The sequence below is a fragment of the Periplaneta americana genome, chromosome 3 (genome assembly GCF_040183065.1).
Source record: "Periplaneta americana isolate PAMFEO1 chromosome 3, P.americana_PAMFEO1_priV1, whole genome shotgun sequence".
Taxonomy (NCBI): Eukaryota; Metazoa; Arthropoda; class Insecta; order Blattodea; family Blattidae; genus Periplaneta; species Periplaneta americana.
In genome coordinates this window covers 195,660,138-195,682,621 of record NC_091119.1, presented here as the reverse complement: position 1 = coordinate 195,682,621, position 22,484 = coordinate 195,660,138, and the positions used below count along the sequence as shown (strand labels likewise).

Below are 22,484 nucleotides of genomic sequence, written 5' to 3'. Positions count from 1 at the left end.
AGTAAATTAATAAGTGAATAATTAAGTAAATAAAACAATGAAAAATATATGGGTAAATAAATAAGTGAATATGTAAATAACTGAATGTAAGTAAAATAAATAAATAAATAAACAAGGAAAAATTAAACAGTAGATAATTAAATAAATAATAAATGAATGAGTGAATAAATAAATAAATAAACAAATAAGCAAATAAATGTTTAAATGTGAAAATAGAAATAAATAAAAATGTGTAAATAATTAGGTGTAAGAATAATATGTAAGTAAATAAATAAATAAATAAATAAATAAATAAGAAAATAAGTATTTAAATGAGTGAATAAATAAATGTGTAAATAATTAGGTATATGAATAACATGTAAGTAAATGAATAAGTAAATAAGTGAATAAATAAGTAAAGTAAATAAATGAATAAATAAACAAATAGATATGTAAATAAAAAATAAATAAGGAGATACATAATAGGTAAATAATTAAATAAGTTAATGGATAAATGAATAATTAAATAAATAAAAAAGTGGAAAATAAGTAAATAAGTGAATAAGTAAATAAATCAATAACTGAATAATTATAGCCTATAAAGAAATAAAAAATAAGTCATTACATGGATCATTAAATAAATGAATAATAAATAATTGAACAACTAAGTCAATAAATACAAATTTAAATAATTAAGTCAATTAATAATGTGTAAGTAAATAAATAAGTGCGATAGAAAGTTAAAAATGAATAAGTGGATAAATAAATAAGAAGAGACGGAAATAAATAAGTAAATAGCTAAATATGTAAATAAGTGAATAACTAACTAGATAATAAATAAGTAAATAAATATTTAGCGTGCGATAGCTTTCTCTTGAAATAATGAAGAAAACAGCTTTAGCGAAAGTATAACATTAACGCCATAAACTGAAGTAGTCCCACGAGTATTTATATCGATGTTTCATAAAAAGTCGTTATCAGTTGATCTGCATTAGTCCATTTGCACAACTTAAGTACTGTACATTGTATTCCACTTATATGCATACACCTGTAAACAAGATCCACTGAATAATGTGTTCTGTACAGGTCAGGAACATGACGTTCTTCCTTTTTAATTATTTAAATTTAAATTATCATGCCAAACATTTGTGAAGAAAAACCAATTTCCACCATTGAGAGGATCTAGAAGAGAAAGAATAGAGTGCACAAGAAAACAAGACCTGTGAGCCTTTCTCCATATGTGCAAAGGAAAGTAAGTGAGAAGTAATTAAAATAGCATTGAAGAAAATAGAACATGATAAATATTTACATAGATAACTGTTAAAAGTGAAGGTTATTCAGACGACAACACGTATGTACACGGAGTTCATAACCAAACAGAAATGATACAGCTTAGGTTTAACCAAGAAACCAAACCTGTTGAACAGTATGTGAAACACGCAGAACTTACATTAAAGTTACGGTAATGTACAGTATTAGTAATAATCAGAAATATTCAGTTGAATGTGCAAGGCGAAAGTAAAGGAAATATGCTTAAAAATCTATTAGGAAACTGTGTAACTGCGCGAGATATGATACCACAGAAACATGTCATAATATTAGATGAAATACGAGTAATATGTTACGTGTTTTGCTTGAACCAAAATATAATACAAAATCTGGGCAAATTCATTCTTCATATTAGGGGAGATGGAACAACTGGATAATACCCACGGCAGAGCAATGTCGATAGTCGACGTTACTCGCTGGCCACTAGTCACCGGGCCGTACCGAGCAGTGCCAAACAAAGCACAATCGAAATGGTGGTAGTAAAATTCGCAACTATATTCTTAAATAATTCACTGCATTAGTCAAGTGCAAGACTTCTGGCTTCTGTTGCATTCAAACAATTATAAAATACGATAATTTGGTCCAGGGAGCATCCGTTTTTGATGCAAAGATAATTTGTTTGGCTTGTTTCTTAAATAAAATTACGAAATGGCGTTCCTGTGCTTAACATTTAATAAAAAAAGAAATATAGCAAAACTGTTTTGTCCCGAGACTCTCATCTAAGTCACGTAATCTACTTCAATATATTTGCGCAAATATACCTTGTAGCTAACAGTGGTGCTATCTCTCAGTAATGTTCAGAACGAAGGAGGTAGAGAGAGAAAATAAACAAATTTCTTCCTCCAACGACGCCACACACCAACGTCGTGTTCTTTTGTTGGCGAGATTGTGTATTTACTTAAATTTGGTGCTAAACGTAACGGCACGGTTCAAAGATACCGTGGGAATTCTCCAGTTTAGCGGGGGAGAGTCGGGTAGTATCGGACATCGGGTAGTATCGAACAGTACGTTTCTTTCATCTACCACCATATGGTAGTCCCTGAATGACACGGTTACGTTTCTCTATGCGACATCACAGAAACGTAACCATGTCAATCAGGTACTAACATCGTGTGGTAGATGAAAGAAACTCACTGTCCGATATTACCCTATGTCCGATACTACCCGACTCTCCCCTATGGACCAAGAATATATAATCACTTTATTAAAATAAATTCAAAATTAAGGAACCTTAATAGTAACAGTTTCAGTAAGAGAGTTAAATATTACATTTCTTTAAATTGAAGCTATCCACTTTTGGCGTGAATATGTCTTTAAATTTAGGCCGACATACGGAGTACCAGGAAGGAAACGGCGATACGTTTGCAGGGTGATCCATTCCGAACTATAACTTCGTGACTAATAATACGATTGAAACAAATGTGGTTTTGTTCTATCGGGTATACGACTGTGATGCGCATGGGATCCTACGGAGACTGCGGCCATTTTGGGCGTGGGCGAAAATTTCCAATCAGTATATCTTGCGATTCCGATGTGCTAGAGCACTGATTTTGGTACCAAACGAAAGATCTCGTCTAGATCTGTCGATTTAAGCCAGATGTATTCACTAAAGCCCATAGTCGTATTCCCCACATAGCAACACTCGATTTTTTTTAACTTTTTTCTTTTCTTTTTCTCGACTATTGTTTTCTTTTTTCCGTTTCTTCTCACAATAATTTAAATTATAACACTTAACTTCTGTCTTGGAAAGAGTGAGCGAAGAAAGAATGATGCTGAAACTGATCAGGAAGAGAAAAAGGGATTGGTTGGGTCACTGGCTGAGAAGAAACTGATGTTGCTATATATCAATATATTAAAATTTCTCACTCTTATGGCTTAACGTAAAATATAAATAAATTGCTCTCAATGTTTTATATATTTACATTTGTTGTATTATTCTACTAATGTTTTCACCCTCCTAAGGGCATCATCAGGTACAATATTGTTTATAATGTCAAATGTCTAAAATCAATTATAAAAGAATATGACCACACGTTCAAAAGAGTGCATCATAATAAGGTGGTCATATTCTTTTATAATTGATTTTAGACATTTGATATTGTAAACAATATTGTACCTGATGATGCCCCCAGGAAGGTGAAAACGTTAGTAGAATAATACAACACATGTAAATACGTATATAAAACACTGAGCAATTTGTTTTGCAATTTGCGTTAAGCCATAAGATTGAGAAATTTTAATATATTGACATATCGATGGCCCAGAATCAGACTATTCCAAGTCCATTTTATTATTTTTTTTTTCAGGAGAGCTATTTTAAATTTCGGACATTCGAAGCTTCATGAAGCAATTTGGAATAGCTTCATAGCAACTTTATGGAGAGGAATATTTACAATTTTGTTCGATGCATATACTCTGACCATATCAAAAATGAATAGTAAATTAGAGAAGAAACTGCCTACTGAAGGATTCACTGGAAGAAATGGTATCGGACGATAGACGAAATTAAGATAATAATATGTTGTTGTTTTCTAATGCCAGGCGTTTGACAATAAAGTCATTTGACCTCTTGCACTCCAATATTTTTCAAAGATATTGTCATGGTTCGCCACTGACGCACAGATTTTGAGATGTTTTGAATCCATTTCTTGATTTGAGTTGCACAATGGGCAGTTAGGGGACTGATATATTCCAATTCTATGCAGGTGTTTGGCCAAACAATCATGGCCTGTTGCCAATCTAAATGCAGCTACAGACGATTTTCGTGGTAAATCGGGAATCAACTGTGGATTATGATGCAGAGAGTTCCATTTTTTCCCTTGAGATTGTGTTATCAAACTTTGTTTGTTGAAGTCTAAGTATGTAGATTTAATAAATCTCTTCACAGAGTAATACGTAGATTTAGTAACAGGTCTGTAAGTAACAGTGCTGCCCTTCTTTGCTAAAGCATCCGCATTCTCGTTTCCCAGGATTCCACAATGGGATGGTATCCATTGGAATACAATTCTTTTATTGAGTGATATTAATTGAGAGAGCATTTTAGTTATTTCTGCTGTTTGAGATGAAGGTGTGTGTTTAGAGACGATTGATAGAATAGCTGCTTTGGAGTCTGACAATATAACTGCATTCCTAAATTTATTGATTTTTTTATTTTAGTAATTTATTTTACGACGCTTTATCAACAGCTTAGGTTATTTAGCGTCTGAATGAGATGAAGGTGATAATGCCGGTGAAATGATTCCGGGGTCCAACACCGAAAGTTACCCAGCATTTGCTCATATTGGGTTGAGGGAAAACCCCGGAAAAAACCTCAACCAGGTAACTTGCCCCGACCGGGAATCGAACCCGGGCCACCTGGTTTCGCGGCTAGACGTGCATAGAAGATTCCTGAGACTTTCACTTATTGCAATGATTTCTCCATCAAAACTTGTTGTTCCATATCCAAGAGATCTATAAAGTAAGAAGAGACAGCACGTAACACCTGCACCGGCACCTTGTTCTCTGGAGATCAAGGATCCGTCGGTGTATAAATGAAGCCAGTTTTGTGGAGGGTACCTAATATTAATTATTGTCTCTAAAGACAATTGTTTCATTATTTCAGTGTTTACTTCTGATTTCAGTATTTCTTCTGTTAAATTTAGATTATACTCTATATTTAATAGTGTTAAAGGGTTTGGTTTAATTTGTAAGTTTTCTTTTAAATTCGGGATATTGATTTTCTGTTTTAATTCTTGAACCATAATAATAATATATGAGGAGACAAAGAGGAAGGCAGAAAATAGCAAAGACTGGAGAATGCTGGGTTTGCAGTGAAAGACCTGCAGTGGGAGAGAAGACTATGGATGAATGAATTTGTGATTTCAATTGCAATGAAAAAAATGCCTCCCTGGACTCGTTTCTCCTCTTCGGAAATATTATCTCAGTTCAACAAAAAAAAAAAAAAGTATTTCGGAAAGTGATGGTATTTTCCGCTAAATATAATATATTTCTTTGGTCAGCACATATCAGGTTCGCCTTGCAGAATCAACCGTCGAAGTGGTAGTGAGTGCAAAGTACCCAGTGAGAGAGATGTCCGTGCTCAACGCTGGTCTAAGAGCGTGGTCAAGTGACCATACACACCCATGCCGCTATCGAAACTCCTTGCGTGCCACATGACGGGATGCTGCTGCGGGTGGTGTGGGTGGTGCATGGCGTGGTGGTACTGGTGGTACTGGTGCAGGCTCGCTGGCTGAGGCACGCCGCCCCCTATGCTGCTGGGTGGGTACCGGCCGGCGGTCTCCTTTGACTTGCCGCTCTTCACGAAGTTGGGCACTCGGGCTCGCAGGCCGCAGTAATAGGGATCGTCTGCAAACAGATCAACACACACGTTAATAAATCCGCTCCATATTGAGCTGCCTCTCAGCTGGAGACGGCGATTACCTTGTACAGCACTTATTTGCTGCTTTGAACTGCAAATTTCATTCAGTCAGTGGGATGGGACGCCAATTAAGGATTAACTACAGGGACATCATTTTATTTTTACTAACATTTTTAATAGTAACCTGGCTATATATATATACATATATATATATATATATATATATTTTTTTTTTTTTGTTTTATTGGGTTATTTTACGATGCTGTATCAACATCTAGGTTATTTAGCGTCTGAATGAAATGAAGGTGATAATGCCGGTGAAATGAGTCCGGGGTCCAGCACCGAAAGTTACCCAGCATTTGCTCGTATTGGGTTGAGGGAAAACCCCGGAAAAAACCTCAACCAAGTAACTTGCCCCGAACCCGGGGCCCCTGGTTTCGCGGCCAAGCGCGCTGACCGTTACTCCACAGGTGTGGACACCTGGCTACATCTTTGGATCAAGATTGAGAAACGCAAATACCGTTTTCTACCCCCTTCCACGACTGGAGTTCCATGATACTGGCGTAATATGCAAACAAATCACTTTACTAGGTATAGGAGGGAAGAAAAGTAGTTCATCCATTTACGCAAACTAGGAAATATCACGATTTTCACTTTGATAATTTTCATTAGGTTTCTGTTTAATCAAAATACAGTACAGTATTAACAATGAGTGTTTTTACTCACGAAGTGAGCTGCCATGTGGACGTATTCATTATGCAGTGTATATTATACTGTCTACAGCACATTAGCGTACAGTATAGAGAATGAAGATAAATTGAAAAATAATCATAATATGGATATTTAAACACATTTTTGAAAATGGTGGCCGTTCATTTCGATACAGGCTTCAGTTCTAATGTACATATCATCGCACTATAGACTATTGTACGCAATTCCAATTACCAGTTTCGTTCTTCGTATCAGTAACTCATGTTGAAATAATTCTGTACCTACTCTATAAAAGAGTACCTTATGTACTGTAAATTCAACCTTCATTTCTGCCCGATCCGAAAAGAAAATTACTCAGACATGCTATCACGTGACAGTTAATTACTTAACGAGGCCCTTTTATTTAAGTTATTTTAAACAACTGTATGGGTATAATATTTCGTAGACGTCCAATTCCTAACAGAAATTAATGTTCTTAGAAAAGAGCCTAGACAGCCCACCCACTAGCCTTTACAGAAAGGCGAATAGAAGCAGGTGGGGGAAACCGTGATGCGACGTAGGCAAATAGATGACAGTACCTGTGCGAAAATGATTCAATATTGAAAGCTCTTTCGTCACTGGAAAACGCGAACATATTTTTGGAATGTACTGTTTACTCTGAACGTAAAGCTACTATGACTGTATATGCGGTCTTGGATCTGTGTGGAGGACGGTTGAACTTCATTAGTAGAAGGGGTGGGAGTGAAGTACATTAAAAAACTCAGGTACAATAAAAATTGAAGTATAAATAAAATGATGTCCCTGTATAAGAAAGGATTTGTAACAAACAAAAGGCTGAAAATTTCAGCTTCAAATGTAAATCCAATAAACTAAATCATAATTGTCATAGTAACCAGTGTGGGCCAAAATCTGTAGACCTGATATGGGTCCATATTTAACTTCCTTCTTCAACTGATCCCTCGTCTTTGTCTTATTTTATTGAAAACCTCCCCGAAATAAGGATGTTACTTATGGACTTTAGAGAAACCGGATATTCCTTGCCGCCCTCACATAAGCCCGCCATCGGTCCCTATTCAGGTATTAAAATGTCGGGCCTGTGACATTGGACGCCTTTCAAATTGCGATACTACGTATTTTTTCGATAAAGAAAGATTGTAGATTTGTTTAAAACAAAAATAAAAATGTCGAAATGTTGATCGATTTTCAGCTAATTTCAGTCATCTGTCCCCTTAAGAGTTATTTTATTCTGAGTTTCTCTTAACAGACAATACTGATGGTGGTAAATTTTCAGGATGATGAAAGTACTTCAAGAAAACCTGCTTCAAAACAGTTTAATTTTTACAAACAACTCACTTGTACTCGCCTGCAGTTGAATCCGGGTCTCTTGCTCAGAAAGTTCGATCTAACCATTTTATTAATGGTTCCGTGAGAATCGAGAAATTTCCAACCGATGCGAAAAGATATTTGCAGGAGAATAATTATTATAATTTTATCATTATTCATAATCTTGAAACGAGTCTCAGAAATTACATTGTAGATGTTAAAGACAGAAAGAAAAACCTCAAAAGCAGACTATGTTAATGTGAAGTATAAAGTACGATTATTACGCATTTTTAAGACTTCCTTTACGATTTTCTAGAGGTAAATTTTGAAGCTTTATGCGGAATTTTTATGTATCCTACCTGTACAAAAACTAGTACAGATTAAACACAAAATGCATTCACATGTGTACAACAGATGTTGAAAAAACTAATCGAGAATTTGCTTTGATACGGTCCACAACGCTCGAGTCGGTTTCATAAGACAAATGCAGAAAATATTTTAAACTTGGTCATATTTTAACGAAGTATCCATAAAAGTGTCCTACACTTTTGTATTTTCTCCACTTATTAAACCATGCATCGTTGAGTATTTTAATAATTTCAGCTTCAGAAGCAAGCATTGGGGCTCATAACAACGTTTATTTACTACTAAAATTCTCTAGGTAGCTGCTTCTCGAGAGAAAGAGTTGGTTAGTAGGACAAGCAAGTAATGGAACAGTTAACTTTTATGAAACTTGCCTCAGGAAAGAATTCAACATGGTGACTGCAACAAAAACAAAACACAATCACACGCACAGAGGTCGGCATCTAAAGTGAAAGGAGAGCTAGGTGACAGAGACTCCAAGCAAGTGAGCAATGGAAGTTCTCTTCACTTTGTCACTCGGTGCCGAGATGTGTATTTTGCAAGCAGTAAACACAGTAATTTTCCGACGTGTGATATACGAATGCCCCTGGACATGCGTGCAGCCAAAAAAGGAAGATTTTAACAATTACGTGTTTACAAGTTGTTTTCAGGCATTTCCGAACAACAAGACTTGAAAGTTAAATTTGTTTAGCCTTCAAACACGAAAATATGTTACATTTTGTTCTGTTTAACAACGTCTTTTCACGCACAACGCTTAGATAATGCCCTTGTGAAACAAAACATGGAATATTTATTTTATTTTTTATTTATTTAGCTAGCAAAGTGAGTACAAATTAAATTTATAAAACAAAAATGCTTCTAGCCACTACCGTAAGAGCCAGGCTCGTGTACGGTGTGATCTTAGTCAATAATATAACATAAAATTTACAAAGACAGTTTACTAAATACAGTAAGTAACTTAATTCAAACCGATAAATAAATATATTTGTGCGAGATCGTGCGTATTTGTTTGGTTTCCGCACAAAACCAATCCGCGGAAAGTCTAAAATTCCACATTCAGTATTCCCAACGTAACACACATAACAATTTCCTTCTTCTTACCGCTTAAGTGATATATTGATTTTACTGCTTTAGGCTTTTAAAATATTATTTTTAGAGACGTTCAATATAGTAATAATTATAAATTGGAAACTTACCACTGCAATTTCACCTAAATTGCACTGTTAATTATTGTTTTTAAATAACTTATTTGCAAAAATTAAGTAAACTCTACAACTCCACTAAAGTTACTGCATTCGTGATGCAAGTAACATTAAGGAAGCCGTGAAAAAATCAACAAGATTCCAGACTCATCATAGACTGGGGGAAAAAAAGACAGACGTATATCACGGCCTGCTGGAGTATAGTAAACACAGAAAACATTTTAAAGCAACAATGTTGAAGATAGATATTTTTGTTTTTCATTGCAACTAATTAGAAATTCCTCTTTCAGGTATGTAATAAACGATCTTCGCACAAAATAATGTACGATACACGAGCGGTATGTTTTCTTTCAATTCTCGGAAATTAAAAAAGCTCAACTACGTTTCGCTTTTTCAAACTTTTCCTCGAATATGAAAACTTCAACATACCGCTCTTGTAACGCATATTACTATTAAATTTCGTGAATACTACTGAAAAATAAGGAACATGATTTGTAAAATCGTATTTTACGTAACTTATTAATCATTTGTTGTATAACTGAATCTTAAATTACATCGCTTTCCAAGATCTACGAGATTATGGGTCAATTAACATTTAGAGAAGAATGGAATAAAAAATTTAAAGTAGTTAATTCTCTATTTAAAGATTCCGTTAGATTTTAAAGATGGTTTAACTTATAGCTATATGGTAAAAAGAGAATGGTTAGGTATAATGAATTTTAATAACCCTTCGATATTTAACTTCAGTATTTTCTATGATAACCCGTCATCTGATTTATGGGAGAATATAGGTGAAATTTTTATCATTTTAGAGAATCCTCCAATTCCTTTTTCTTTTTCTTACTTTTTTTTACAAAAAATATCAGTGACCTTATATTTATAAGTTGGTCAGATTTGATCAACATAATCGTTCTCAAAAAAATCCTTCAACTAGATTCCACGATATTACAAAAAGTTTTGTGACAGAAAATTGATATTTTAAAGTAATTTTTCCACACTTTTATCCTTGCTCCAGTTTACTCATATTTCAATACTATAGGTCCCAATAAACTGTATTCTAAAAGTTTGAACTTTTTACTACAAGTTTGAAAAAAAAATGTGGTTATCAAAATTAGAGTCTTTTTGAATAAAGTAAATATTTTCGAAATTAATAAAACATAAATACAGTATACTATTCGGAGACTAATTTTTTTGAACTGACTACTATAATTTTTTTCAGGTCACTCTTAAATTTAAAATTCAAATTTTGGCTCTGCTATAAAAGTAGGCATATAGGCTATACATGTCAAACGTGCTGTAATTTTTTTTGAGCCTGCAACTTATATTTTGTGAGAGTAGATGCATTTTTAAAATGTAAACATGAAAAATTAATAACTCAATGATTATTAAACTGATACTAGTGGCACTTGGGGACATGATTACTAATAAAAAGAGGTTGGTGTATATAGAAAATTAAGTATCTAGTTTAAAAAATGTAAAAAAAAAAGAAATTTCACCCATTCAATCTCTTAAACTACAGCGAATTTAAAATGTAGTTTGGTCGCTAATTCTTAAAAAAAAGTAGTAGAAGAACTTCCGGTACTTTACTACTGCAATGTGACAGACTCTCGAGTATCTCTAAGGCGGAACTAATTTCTCCGCTTGGTTTGTATAACACTTGTCACAAAAAGAACGTTATTGATGTAAAATGTAATTTCATAACATACTTCTTTTTACTCAGTTTTTCATTCCTTGGAAAAGTGGGTCAATACATTTCAGTAAAGAAATGTCTTACTTTTTCATACTTGAATCACGAGAGACAAATGTGCCAGCTTGTCCCCGATGATGAAGAGAAAAACATTTTATAAAAACTCAGTGGATTTATAAGGAAACTTTCTTCTAAGTTCTAACCCAACTTTCTTTTGTACACTTCTTGGAATTTTTATTTCTTGCCAGTTTCCATTACTTGGGACAATAATCCCTATCATACAGCAATTTCGCTTCTGTTTTGTCTTTCTTGTAACAAATGCAGAGAAAATTCATTAAGGTCATCAAAAATATTCCAGTTATCCTCGTTATTGTTTTGTGTCGTGATTTATTATAAATACATTTCGTAGTTCATTAATTTCTTTAACTCGTATGTCCATTAATGAACCCCCACACAATTAACAACTATTCTTCGCTGGAAGTTCCCTCAGTGTCACTTATTATTTCTTTGTTTTTTCCTTGTTTTCTATGTATGTAGGTATATATTTATTTACACTGCAAGTGGGCAAACACCCGGTGGCAGTGGTGACTTAATTACACACAATAATTCTCATTTCATTAAGCTAATAAAATAATAATTTGTTTATAGTGCAATTATTTGTTAAATGTTCGTACTACTTTATAATGACTACTTCGGTGCAGTTTGAGCAACGTGGTGAAAAACGAAAGTCTCCAACACTTCGCGACATCAAAATCTGTGCGTCTAGTGACATACCTACAGTTAACTAACGCGTGTCACACGTATTGTAACCCATTTAAAAAGACTGGGCTATTCCCTTGGTTCCAGTCGTTAATACTGCCATCAAGGAGAAAGTTAGCCTTCCGACGCCACTCAAATAAACAACTGGAAGCACTTACGAATTCCGTGAATGGACGAATAAATAAATGAATAAAGCAATAAGAAAATGAGCGACCTAATAAATAAATTACGAATGACGAAGCGAACAAACAAACGAATAAATAAATAAATAAATAAATAAATAAATAAATAAATAAATAAATAAATAAATAAATAAATAAGTGACAGGGGATTTATGAAATCCCTAAAAGAATAAACGATTATGGAAATAAATAAATAAATAAAAACAAAGAAAAAATTACAGGGAATTTATAAAATATCTAAAAAATAAACGAATATCGAAATAAATAAATAAATAAAAACAAAGAAAAAATTACAGTATAGTGAATTTATACAATCCCTAAAAAATAAACGATTATGGAAATAAATAAATAAATAAAAACAAAGAAAAAATTACAGGGAATTTATAAAATCCCTAAAAAATAAACGAATAAATAAATAAATAAACAAAAACAAAGAAAAATTACAGAGAATTTATGAAATCCCTAAAAAATAAACGATTGTGGAAATAAATAAATAAATAAAAACAAAGAAAAAATGACAGGGAACTTATAAAATCTCTATAAAAATAAACGGATATGGATATAAATAAATAAAAACAAAGAAAAATGGCAGGGAATTTATAAAATCCCTTGGATTATGTAAAACGTCTTCACTCTCAGTATATAGATTTAAGGATTAAATAAAAACTACCACAGGCAGGATAAGTACACCCTATCCAATAAGTAGATAATGCAGCGAAACGGTTCATCTGGAATGGCTCAATGAAAGAGTGTAAATGGGAGAAGAAATATTTAAAATGTACGCGTATTCTTCCGAGGAAATTTCGAGCACATTATGTATGCATATGTATAAAAAGAGTGGACAAAAACATGAAATTAAATACTCTTGAAAATCCCTACGTAAAGGACAAGGGTAGGTAAGTTACACAATTTAGTGTGAAAATGCTACACGAATTTAATTACAAAATTGAAACGAAAATCAATCTACAAGTTATCTTATACAACTTCTGGTATGAATTTTGACAAGATGACCTTTGTGCCAGCCACGGTTCCAATAATTCGCACCCAGTGTAACCTGGCACGAACGGGGTTGAACACTGCCGTCTTAAAGAATTCCATATCGCACTTAGATTTAAATAAAAACTTGGTGCTCCCGAGAAAGCTGCGTCACTGGAACTTTCTCCCGTCAATTGTTCTTTCGCTCGATATCGACACAGTTATTGCCGTTGACCTCAATGGTGAGGGATGCCCCTTCATTCCCCGACTCGGCTTCTCAATGCGAGCTTCCGTCTTTGTGATGTCACGTGACATAGTTTATACAGGGTGAGCTCCAATAAGAGATCAGGATTCGATTCGCAAAAGAAAAAGTAGCTGTGGGAAAGCTACGAGAGGCAGGGAAGTTCAAGTTTTCAGCTTATGATTTGGTTTAATTACCGTCAATTGGGGTAACATTGGCGCATTTTTTTTACCATTCTAAAAGTAAATTTCTTTATTTGCTTATTTATTTTAATTAAACACTTTATAAAGAGCTGTGTAATGAGTAATAATGGCTCCTAAAGCATTGCAAACATGTGTTGTTTTATTTTTATCTGAGTTCTTAATTTTTTAAGTACTGGGCCAATGTTACCTTGGTTAAATGGCTGAAGCTGCAATTTAAGCCACAAAAGAGATAGCTCTACGTTGAGGGAGAATTATTAATGTAAAGAACAGGGTGGAATTCTGACAAGGTAGACTGGAATTCGCTCGAAATCCTACCCCAAACACCACCTCAGTTCACTACAAATTCGACTTTGTTTCGCTAGGATTTAAACCCGGATCGTGGACGTTTTAGCCGGCAGCATATGATTCAGACGAGAGCAAAGCAAACCGCTCACTGGCACAGGCGAGGTTCTCCAGTGCCAAGTAGTGCGCTTTTTTCCCCACGATTTGGAACACACCGCAGGTTCCGGATCGCTGAGTTCTTGCAGAAAAGTGTTGAAATGTAGGTTAGTTTTTAACCTTAGCAAACATTCCACGCACAGCAACACCAGCTAGTGCGAGTGCTCGCTTTTTCGCTCAGAGCCTACAAACTCGAATAGCTGAACGTAGCGATTACAAAAAAACGCGTGTTGCTTATCTGATAGGCTAGCAGAGCACTTCCTACAGCTGATCGGTGGCTAACTTGGCGAAAGTTGGTGCCAGCCTCTTGGTCCCCACAACTCACAAAACATACACTAATACATTGATCTACAGCTGCCTGGAAGAGTCTAATACGGTATGCGATTGTCAGATAACTTTTAAATTTACATTCCAATTACTTTCTCTCCAGATGTCATTCCCCATCCCCCAAATTCTAAGAATGAAAGATATCGAGAAATCCTTTTGGAGATGCTATTTCTTTCTTTACTTGTATGCAGTGTTAGATCACAGTCTACTATATATACAGTCACGAAGCTTGAGTTTTGAGGGTGCTAGAAACAACAGACTGTGACGGTAGGCCTACTATTATGCATTGCCTGTAATGAGGCGATATTAGCGATCCTAGTGGTTAGCAACTATCTAATGTTTGCATATTTACTACGTATTGAGCTTTGCGACTGTATATACTAGACTATGATTAGATTCTGAACCATTTATTTCACTATTTACGAGTCAATTTATCCCAGAATGATGCACACGAAATATAATAATTTTAGTAAATCTGGACGTGCTTTTATCTGAAGTAAAAATACACAGTAACGATCTACTTCAAGAATCGGTAGGAAATTGTCTCCATGGTTTTTGTGTCAATTTTATTGATTTTATTACATAGAAGATTGATAAAAATTTGTCTGATCAAAAATATAGATTACCCAACAAATTTAATTTATACAGATTTTAAAGTATTAATTATTGAAACATTTATAAATATAGTTTACTAACTTACTACCACAGAAATCGAATAAAACATAAATCTAATGGGTATGAATATCATACTCGAAGACAAAAGTCTACTTTCCCATTGATTGAGCCAAAACGTCAAACAAGTGCAGCTCTTAAAGATGGTGCTAGTTTCGGCCCAAGACTTTATAATAAAATTACAAACCATTTTCCAAATTTGAAATATTTTGAAATTAACCTTTTAAAAAAACAAATTTATTAAATTATTCATGTTATATAATATTAACTAATTGTTTGTATTTTTTTCTTTTTATTTCTATCGACTATATTCATGTTTTTATTGAATGTCACTGGATTTTGTCTGGTTATCAATTTATATTAAATGTGTTTTTTTTTTCTTTTTCTCTTGTGTGTTAATTGTCGATCTGAATTAAGTTTAATTAGTGTATTTAGTAAATTGTCTTTACAAATTTTATGTTATAATTGGCTAAGACCACACCGTACATTATTATTATTATTATTATTATTATTATTATTATTATTATTATTATTATTACTATTATTATTATTATTATTATTATTATTATTATTATAACCATTTCTTACCAATGTTTATTATTGTCACACTAACATTAGTTATCCAACTTTCATTATTCACTTCCATGTTGTTTTACGGTCTAGATATTAATGTAATAACTATTTAAGCAATTGTATTCAATTAGAATTAGAGTCTGGCTGGGCGGAAGAGAAGGCCTACTGGCCTTAGCTCTGCCAGATTAAATAAATAAATTATTATTATTATTATTATTATTATTATTATTATTATTATTATTATTATTATTACAAGAGTCTAGCTCTTACGGTAGTGGCTAGAAATGTTTTTGTTGTATATTTTTTTAATTTTTGCTTACTAGTTAAATAAATAAAGTAGCCTAAGCTGTAAAATAAAATAATTGTCTTGTCCGTATAAAGTAAAGTAAAATTTTCTATAACAAAATAAATTATTACATACGAAATTGTTTCTACCTTTCGTTGCAATTGTATGTTTAGAGAGCAATCCGAAGACTAGTTGGAACGTCATATGTGACACCAATAACGCATCACTTATGAGGCAACTAAGCCAGGAGAGAATGGGATAGGGTGGCCAGTTCCTTGCCCTCCCATTTCGTTGCAATTAATCTAAGATTATTGTCTTCGGCCAGATGACTAATGGCTACACGAGCCGAAAATGAAGAAACCCTTTTTAATGGCTACCTGTCATCGTAGGATCTCAGTTATTTATTAAAGGGTTATCGATAACGTGTTGTAAATTGTTGTAAATTATGAAAATTAATATACCTCCTTTTTGGAAAAAAGTTATTAGTGTCTGTTATGGGAATGTGATAGATCGGGCACATCTGAGATATGCTAACAGGAGAAGGAAACAATTTTTGTACAGGAAGTACTGATAAGCATTGGAAATGATAGCTTTGTGTGTGGTATTATGACTTCGAAAGGTCAAAGGCAATGAAATATGACACAGAGCTACATGCACAGATGTTACATGATATGTTGCAGCGCGTATTCAAACTTTCTTACATGCCGACTTGTTGCAAGTCGTATTGCTACCTGTACGGTGTCGTGACGAAACATCAGTCAAACGATTTACTTATCGTCCCCTTCATCGGACAACAGCTTGTGACTCCACAAACTTTCACAGCTGTGAACTCTATGCAAAGCTCATGAATGTTCACATGGCACAACTAGGAATAACAAACCTAACGTTTCCAATAGAGACGATTTGGATGCATCAACTTCTTAATATGACAGAGAGGCCTTTTGAATTTTCCGACCCGACATAGACTTGTTCAGTCCTGAATGTTGCGATAATTATGAACGAAAACTGTACACTCACAAAAAATCTACAGTACTTGGCTCTATGTGTGGTATGGCGTAAGGCAGGCATGTCAATTGATGCCCATAGGAGCAAGCGCGCGCTTTAGAGCTCAGGAGAGCCTGAGCGCTTTACAACGGAAAGGAAAGAGACAGACGAAAGAGATAGAATATGCCGCTTGGTCGAGCTATATTCAGGGATGGCCAGCACTGATTCAATAGATAAAGGGAAGAGAACTTATTAAAACTGTATCTATGTTAATTTTTAGATTTGCCTGAGAAGTATAAGTGCATTATAAGAATGTAAGTTTTAATTTTAATGCTCATTTTTCACAAGTTTGATTTTTTTATTCAAAAGAAATATTTTCTCAACTTTTCGTATAGAAAAGTGAAATTTTCAGGTATAGGCTTATTTATTTAGTAGCCCTACAGAATGTTTTCGTAAATCTAATATACCGTATATACGTATTACTGAAGATGGTGTATTGAAAATTTTGAAAATATTCGCATGGAAATTGTTTGTAAGGAAATGAATTAAAAAAGCAACTACTGTTACATCATAAGCAAAAGATACGTGCCAATGTGTTGTAAAAATGTCAGCTCTATAGCTTCAGTAGATTTCGAGAAAATAATTTAATATTCTGATGATAGGAAGTTGCTCACAAATATCACCTTAAAAGCATAATGCGATAAGAGATTTGCTATGTAATATTAGTTACACTTAAAACAGATACAATACCTAGGTAACTTTGCTTTGTACTGTAATATTGTTTTGATTAGTTTATTGATTACTTTTGTAAGGCTAAAGATACCATCAATATAAATTCCAACTTATCAAGTCATACTCAAGCTCTTTCTTTGGAATATCACTTTCTTTATGAATGATGTGTTTCATCCACTTAATACAGTATAATTATACTACTATGGAATTTAAGTGAATGTTCCTTCTTAACTCTCTATTATGTTATTAAGATTTAAAACACAAGTGCAATATTAAGAAATCAGTGTTAGTACTTTTGTTTTACAGACAATATAGATAATATTAAACAGAAATAAGCCATATAAAAATAACGACATAAAATTTCACGTTTCTTTTGAAGTTTGTGCACCCCTGTTTTCTTAATCCAACAGGTTGCTTATGCACATACACAACCCTTCCTCTTTCCATACTTAGCGCTTGCTGCCCGCGCACGTCAAGGTCAGAAAAATGCGCTTGCTTTGACATCACTGGCGTAAAGTCACTAGTTGAGACAACATAGCATAAAATAATACAAGGAAAACACATGGAGTTGGGAAGAAAAGGGCATGACTCTCCTCTTCCTTGCCAAGAAATGAAGACATGTCCATAGGAAACACTACTATTTGCGCTAAAACGGGTGACTGTTTATGAAAATCAGTATTTAATTGGTTTCAGTTTTTTCCTCTTGTCCGGTCTCGTTAAGGTGTTGGCACCTCTGACTAACAAAAAGGTTCCTTTCCCTCTCGACGTGGTTCTCATTACACGACTTGAATTGCAGACCTGCAGCAACTTTCACGTCGCACGTGCCCACCTGTCTCACCTGCACCTCCCAGTGACGTCACGGCGATTTCGTTTGCGATTTCGGAGCCCCACTCATTGCTCATCCAAATTGTCGTGTCGTTTGCCCGTCTAAGATAGTGCCTCAATAACCCGTTAACTGTTGTTATTTTATTTATATCGCTCAAATAAGATTCAATTGTCAGATCAGTGAAAGTTGTATAGGAAGCGTGCCCATTATCCTTAGATGTATTCCACCTAACTCCCGTGTTTATATTATGAAAAAATAGAGTGTTTTTAATCGGTTATTTGACGATGCTGAATGCTAGAATTGTGTACTGTAGTTCAGTGTTGGCTATGGCATATGACAGGGATGTATAAGAAATAGCGCTCGAACGACCTTCGATTCTTTGGCGTGCTCCTTGGCAGCAGTATATATCGTCGTTGTTCCTGCAATAATTCCTATGTGACATATTTACCAATTTTCAGATTTTTGCTGTATTAAATAACTTAAATACTGATACAGCAAATAATCAAATCTCCTGTATGTAATTATATTTCTTTGTTTCGAAAATGTAAGAATTCAGAGTCTCCTATGTACGGCTGCCATAGGATGAATAAATGTGTTTTTTCTTCCTACTGAAAAATTTTATATTTTGCACATAGGAGTTATTGCAAGAACGACGACGATATACAGGGTGAGACAATGGCGTTACCGCCATTTACGGAGCTTATTTTTGAAGTCTTTTGAGTAAAAAATTTAAAATAAACATGGATCTTATTCTCAATATTTTCAGAGTTACACTAATTTGAAATTGTATATAAAATACCTCTTTTTTCTTTAGTTTTAAGGGTAAAAGAATACTGCAAATAGAGAAATAACTACACAGAAATATAATTTCTTTAATTGTCTAGTACGTATTATGAAGCTAAAAATGTGTTGTTAATTTCATAGTTGCTTTGTACAGATATCTTTTAAATTTTTAAACTAAAAATTACATTATTCTTTCGCACTTATCACAATAATTATTATACTTTTAGCAACTTAATTCTTTACAGTTCAATTTTACATCCTAAAGTACAGTCTTAAAAAGTTTACAATAGTGGCGTGATTTGTAACAGTTGTGATAAGCGCGTAGGCCTAAGAACAATGTAATTTTGTAGTTAAAAATCAATTAAGTGTGCCGTGACTTCAAACGGTATATTGGACTCATATTTTGATGAAATTATGAAACCGTTGTCACAACACAGACGAGAGGCTGTGGTAAGGAATACGATTTCGCCACTTATGCATTGCACTACGTTAGCAAATTTATTTTTCAGACAAAACCCTCCACATTTGGGCATCTAGTGTTTCGACTTGAGAACCAGTTGCGATATGAATATTAATGCAAAACACCGGTTTGCTTTTGCCGAGCTTGTAGATGCTTGAAATACTCTCGAAAATCTTGCTTTATCATCTTGAACCGAAATAAGTTAAAGTATGATTAGTTTATAAATATAGCTTTTTATTTGCAGTTACTATTGCAATAGTATCTCAATTAGGCTACTCGTTTTGTAACATTTGAGTGCGAAAGTTATTTAAAACAAGTAATAATAATAATAATAATAATAATAATAATAATAATAATAATAATAATAATAATAATAACACGAGCGTTTTAACCTGAAACATTTAAGCGAAACATTATAGGATAAAATTGTCACATTTCCTTGTAACATGACGTCACTTGTGGTACCATGGAAACAGAAGTGTGTCATTTTTCACGCGGCAATTGTTTTCCACATAATAGTAAGTTAATTTAAATATTGAGTAATAGATTATGTGTGTTCATTGACATCAGATGAAATACACTAGAGTACAATGTTAAAGAAAGTACACTAAATTGTATTTATTATTTCAAATTCGAGTACAGACGCTTCAAGCAATCATGGGGATTTCCTTAAAATCACCTGTCACTTGTTTAACAAATAATTCCGAACTGGACTAAATAACATTGTATCATACTGATCCCTGAATGAATTAACTCATGAAATTACAGTCACGAAGGTTGAGTTTTGAGGGTGCTAGAAACAATAGACTGTGACGGTACTATTTTGCATTGCCTGTAATGAGGTGATATTAGCGAACCTAATGGTGAGCAACTATCTAATGTTTGCATATTTACTACGTATTGAGCTTCGCGACTGTATATACTAGACTGTGAGAGTACTAGTACTGCTTGCAAATGGAAAGGATACAGTCCGTTCTCATGAAGAGTTCTCCATGCCTTGAACTGTGAAACGTTCGGCTGGCTAGGCGTGGAATACCCTCTACTGCATCAAGAATGTTTCAATCGCACGTCACGAGTTTTTTCATATTGAATACGAACGCTGGGAAGAGTACCAGTTTGTCGCAATGTTTCATACGTTCCACTAAAGGTTTTGGAACTCAGGATCCTATGATCAGGATAACGACGGTGATATTCGACAGCAGCAGTTTTCACATTACCGTCCCACACGTCCAAAATAAATACCATATCAGCATAGTCTTCACAAGAAAACTTGTGTAACTTACACAAGAGATAACAGCTTAATAAATAGCGAGAATCAACAAATTGCACGTAGTTATGGCAACCAACATGTTTAGCGCTCCATTCACTATAACGCATTTCGAAAATGTGTTGGAAGTCCGTAATTATGAATGTGTTCCCATTAATTTATTTAAGTTCTTTTCCAAATAACCTCAGAAATCACCTTCATAAACGGGGGGTGAACTTTGTGAATCTCCCTGTAGTTAATGCCTCAGTAGAAACTTGACTACTCACCATATTTCTTACTATCCTTAGTCTTATCTCTACCCCTGGATGATGGGAACGGCTTCAGTCGGTTTTCTTCCTCGATGTCGTCATAATCCGGCTGAAAATAAGAAGAAAGCAAGAATATTAACACTAATACAGCACTATGATTTTGAATACCTACTTATTGAACTCATTCACACAGTTTTTTTTACAGTCGATTTACCTGAACGCATTTTGTTCATTAGGCTTCCGGTTTATTTAAACTGTTTATCCCAACAGCGAACGTCGAAAAACAGTAATTAATTCAAATCTTATACACCATAAATCACATTGCACTTGTTTTATTACATAGATTTTATTGGCTGCAAATCGATGTCTTAAAAATCGACCGGCAGGTAACCATGGCAACCAAGATACGGCAAAACCCTGGAGCATTATTTTTTACTCACTAGCTGTTTTACATAAAATCTCTTGTGTTCTGTTGCAATTATATAACCATTTTGAAGCAAACAATGACTTTAGAGACAAGCATAGATATGCATTTTTCATCGTTATTTGAGAAATTTATCTATCCAACTGCTCTCGAACGTTCAGTGTAATATCTCCATATATCAGTAAAATGGTAATATGCGTTACAAGAGCGGTATGTTGAAGTTTTCATGTTCGAGGAAAAGTTTGAAAAAACGAAACGTAGTTGAGTTTTTTTAATTTCCGAGAATTGAAAGAAAACATACCGCTCGTGTATCGTACATTATTTTGTGCGAAGATCGTTTATTACATACCTAGAAGAGGAATTTCTAATTAGCTGCAATGAAATCTCCATCTTGGTTTCTGTTCAATGACGGCAAAATTGCAAAACAAAAATATCTATCTTTAACATTGTTGCTTTAAAATGTTTTCTGTGTTTACTATACTCCAGCAGGCCGTGATATACGTCTGTCTTTTTTTTTCCCCAGTCTATAAATGCGAACTTAAAACAAACGGTAAGGTTATGTAATGATTTATTTTTCATTTTAATATTTTAACAATATTATTTATATAACATATTGCAGTAATAACATCGGCAAGTTGATTTGTTGATTTTTTCACGGCTTCCTTAATGTTACTTGCATCACGAATGCAGTAACTTTAGTGGAGTTGTAGAGTTTACTTAATTTTTGCAAATATTTAAAAACAATAATTAACAGTGCAATTTAGGTGAAATTGCGGTGGTAAGTTTCCAATTTATAATTATTACTATATTGAACGTCTCTAAAAATAATATGTTAAAAGCCTAAAGCAGTAAAATCAATATGTCACTTAAGCGGTAAGAAGAGGGAAATTGTTATGTGTGTTAGGTTGGGAATATTGAATGTGGAATTTTAGACTTTCCGCGGATTGGTTTTATGCGGAAACCAAGCAAATGCGCACGATCTCGCACAAAACTTTGTACATATTCCAAACTTGACCAATTGTAGTTTCGTAATACATAAACTTGTTTTTTTAAACGCAAATACAAGCTCGTTCTAATGACACTATAAAAGCAAGTGAATTGAAGGTTATGGAAGGTTCCATAGCTTTATCTGATACATTTTAACATATTTTAC

At 33.8% G+C, this 22,484-nt stretch overlaps 1 protein-coding gene across 4 annotated transcripts in view; it reads right to left on the bottom strand.

Annotated features, from left to right (window-relative positions):
* exp (expansion) overlaps window positions 1-22,484 on the bottom strand; it is a 541,237-nt gene that overhangs the window by 2,468 nt on the left and 516,285 nt on the right. For 3 of the 4 annotated variants that reach the window (XM_069822437.1, XM_069822436.1, XM_069822439.1), the window contains exons 8-9: window positions 20,926-21,016; window positions 5,428-5,652 (exon numbers count right to left, since the gene is read on the bottom strand). In XM_069822437.1, the coding sequence (XP_069678538.1) occupies window positions 5,428-5,652; window positions 20,926-21,016 (316 nt within the window). Of the gene's footprint in view, window positions 1-5,364; window positions 5,653-20,925; window positions 21,017-22,484 lie in introns of all 4 variants that reach the window. The other variant, XM_069822438.1, reaches the window with a different exon arrangement.